We start from the raw sequence: 3,194 nt of genomic DNA, 5'->3' as shown, positions 1-3,194 counted from the left end.
TAGTGTAGTGTGTATAGTTTGTAGTATATAGGAGAACATGCAGTTTGGTGTGTGTCTGTGTGTAGTGTATAGGAGTACATGGAGTTTGGTGTGTGTGTGTGTGTTTATGTGTGTGTGTGTGTGTGTAGTGTGTAGGGATGGAACGTATAGTATGTAGTGTATAAGAGTACATCGAGTTTGACATGTGTGTGCACTGTGTAGTGTGTGTGTAGTTTAGTGTGTATAGTCTGTAATGTATAGTGAGTAGTGTATAGAAATAGATGGAATTTGGTGTGTGTGTGTGTGTGTAGTGTATAGTGTGTATTGTGTAGTGTATAGTAGTACATGGAGTTTGGTGTGTGTGTGTGTGTGTGTGTGTGTGTGTGTGTGTGTGTGTGTGTGTGTGTGTGTGTGTAGTGTATAAGGATGGAGTGTGTAGTGTATAGGAGTACATGGAGTTTTGTGTGTGTGTGTATATGTGTGTGTGTGTGTGTGTGTGTGTGTGTGTGTGTGTGTGTGTGTGTGTGTGTGTGTGTGTGTGTGTGTGTGTGAAGGGATGGAGTACAGGGGTGTGTGTGTGTGTGTGTGTGTGTGTTTGTGTGTGTGTGTGGTGTGTAGGGATGGAGTGTGTAGTGTGTAAAAGTGCATGGAGTTTGATGTGTGTGTGTGTGTGTGTGTGTGTGTGTGTGTGTGTGTGTGTGTGTGTGTGTTTGTAATGTGTTGAAGTGCATGAAGTTTGGTGTGTGTGTGTGTGTGTGTGTGTGTGTGTGTGTGTGTGTTTGTAGTGTGTAGAAGTGCATGGAGTTTGGTGTGTGTGTGTGTGTGTAGTGTATAAGAATGGAGTGTGTAGTGTATAGGAGTACATGGAGTTTTGTGTGTGTGTATATGTGTGTGTGTGTGTGTGTGTGTGTGTGTGTGTGTGTGTGTGTGTGTGTGTGTGTGTGTGTGTGTGTGAAGGGATGGAGTACAGGGATGTGTGTGTGTGTGTGTGTGTGTGTGTCTGGTGTGTAGGGATGGAGTGTGTAGTGTGTAAAAGTGCATGGAGTTTGATGTGTGTGTGTGTGTGTGTGTGTGTGTGTTTGTAGTGTGTTGAAGTGCATGAAGTTTGGTGTGTGTGTGTGTGTGTTTGTAGTGTGTAGAAGTGCATGAAGTTTGGTGTGTGTGTGTGTTTGTAGTGTGTAGAAGTGCATGGAGTTTGGTGTGTGTGTGTGTGTGTGTGTGTGTGTGTGTGTGTGTGTGTGTGAGATTGAAAGGATGTATGTGGTTTATTATATCACTGGTTTCTCAGATGGTTTGTTGCCGTGGTGATTCTCAGTTCTGCATTAAGGTGAGTCATGACTTTGGGAAATAAACAGATATTGACAGATTCGTAAAAAGCCTCCACGCTCGATTTCAAACCCATGAAAACACCACCGTTTCGTTTCTAACTTCCCACTTTGCCCAGAATTAAATTAAATGAACAGATTGAATGAAATTAGAGATTATAATGAAGTCGATTCGATAAAGAACGGGATGTAAGATGAAAGTCCTCAGGAGGGCGAAGTCGCTCTGCCGAGTTCACGTTATCTCTCTGAGGGAATTGAGTTCTTTCGCACTCGTGTTATCTGACTGATGTCCTTGTAGAAAATGGAAACTCCTTTTTGGATGCTGAGGGACTTTGGGACAGACGAGTGTAAGGATTCGGAATCTCACAAAATACGAGGGTTGTTTAAGTCAAACCGGGATTTTTAAGGGTATAAAATAAAAGAACAAATTTCAAGGAGTGGAAACTGCATTGATTTTTTGACATCCTCCTCTGCTGCTTTTACACACTGATCCCGCGGTTCACCAACACCTGGAAAAATTATTCATACTGTAAAAAGATTTGTCAGGACGCCTGAACCATCTTCAGACATGCTGCTTCACTTCGTCATCAGGAAAGCACCACGACCGGGATCACGATCACCACTGATCTTTAAAACGTTTTACAACATTCAAATGTCCTCCTGTGGCTGAGCGTCTCATCACTGTACTGCGCTTGAACTTTTCTGTAGATATATGCGGCTTTTACAGCTTCAGCGCCACACGCTGGTCCATGCACACACTAACACTGTCTTCTTCCATATTGATTAACGCTCTCTGGACCGACCCGGAACATGTGCGCCACCTATCAGTAATAGGACACTCACTACTGTGTGTAGTTCTGCCCCGTTACATCCACTTTTTTAACCTGAACATTAAAAGTCCTGGTTTGACTTAAACACCCGCATGGAACTACAAGTCTTCTAGAATCATACGGCTTTATTTCTCTGTATTATAAAACTCTGTGTAAATTCTATCAGCTGCTCCACATTTCTCCTGAGATGGATCATTCAGGTTCTGCCAAACGCCGCTTTTCAATTGAACGCATCCTGTGATAAGATGTAATCAATTTCCTGTTCACACCCGTAGACGATGTGATAAACACGTTGTAGCGTGTGTAGCGTTGCGTTTGTTTTTTTTACGCTAATTGTGTCTCTTTATGTTTCTTTCAGTTTCGCTACAAAACCCGAGTGTATAAGCAGACCAACCTCGATGAGAAGCAGCTCGCCAAGCTGCATACGAAGGTACCCCACTGAGAGCTGTTCTGCTTTAATTTGACCGAACACTCTGTGTGTGTGTGTGTGTGTGTGTGTGTGTGTGTGTGTGTGTGTGTGTGTGTGTGTGTGTATTTGGTATCCCAGATGGTATATGTGAATTCCTCCACTGCCTCATTGAGTAGTTTGAGAGAGAAAGAGAAAGACAGTGTGTGTGTGTGTGTGTGTGTGTGTGTTTCTTGCTTCTGTAAGCTGAGTTGTGTTCTTTAGCCCTGCCATCTCATCTCTGTCTCCCCCTACAGGCCAGTCTGAAGAAGTTCATGGAGTACATCCAGTCTGGCAACGTGGAGAAGGTTGCTAAGCTCCTGGATAAGGGAGTCGACCCCAACTATCATGACCCCGAAACAGGAGGTCAGAGGTCACATTACACTTTTCAAGCAGTAGATACTTTTACAAAAAACATATATTTATATAAAACACCCCAATGAGCAGCAGAAAATAAAATGAAATGTAATGATGTAATATTTAAATATCTAAATTGTGCCATTTGAAAACTTTTATTGCAAAATGTAAAAGATACATTTAAAAATAAACAGAATTAAAAAATAGACTCGGAACGCTGCTGCTGAATTCAGAACAAATACACATTTAAAATAGTCA

General features: G+C 42.3%; 1 protein-coding gene across 1 annotated transcript in view; it reads left to right on the top strand.

Annotated features, from left to right (window-relative positions):
* LOC310723014 (SH3 and multiple ankyrin repeat domains protein 1-like) overlaps window positions 1–2,945 on the top strand; it is a gene marked incomplete at both ends in the record, with an annotated part of 4,594 nt that extends 1,649 nt beyond the window's left edge. Inside the window, 2 exons of the mRNA XM_083570836.1 lie at window positions 2,493–2,564; window positions 2,837–2,945. Of these exons, the coding sequence (XP_083426962.1) occupies window positions 2,493–2,564; window positions 2,837–2,945 (181 nt within the window). The remainder of the gene's footprint in view (window positions 1–2,492; window positions 2,565–2,836) is intronic.
* Window positions 2,946–3,194: the final 249 nt, after the last annotated feature.

This window comes from Silurus aristotelis (genome assembly GCF_946808225.1).
Source record: "Silurus aristotelis genome assembly, contig: scaffold_243, whole genome shotgun sequence".
Taxonomy (NCBI): Eukaryota; Metazoa; Chordata; class Actinopteri; order Siluriformes; family Siluridae; genus Silurus; species Silurus aristotelis.
The sequence above is the reverse complement of the archived record's forward strand: the minus strand, read 5'-3'. Positions and strand labels throughout refer to the sequence as shown.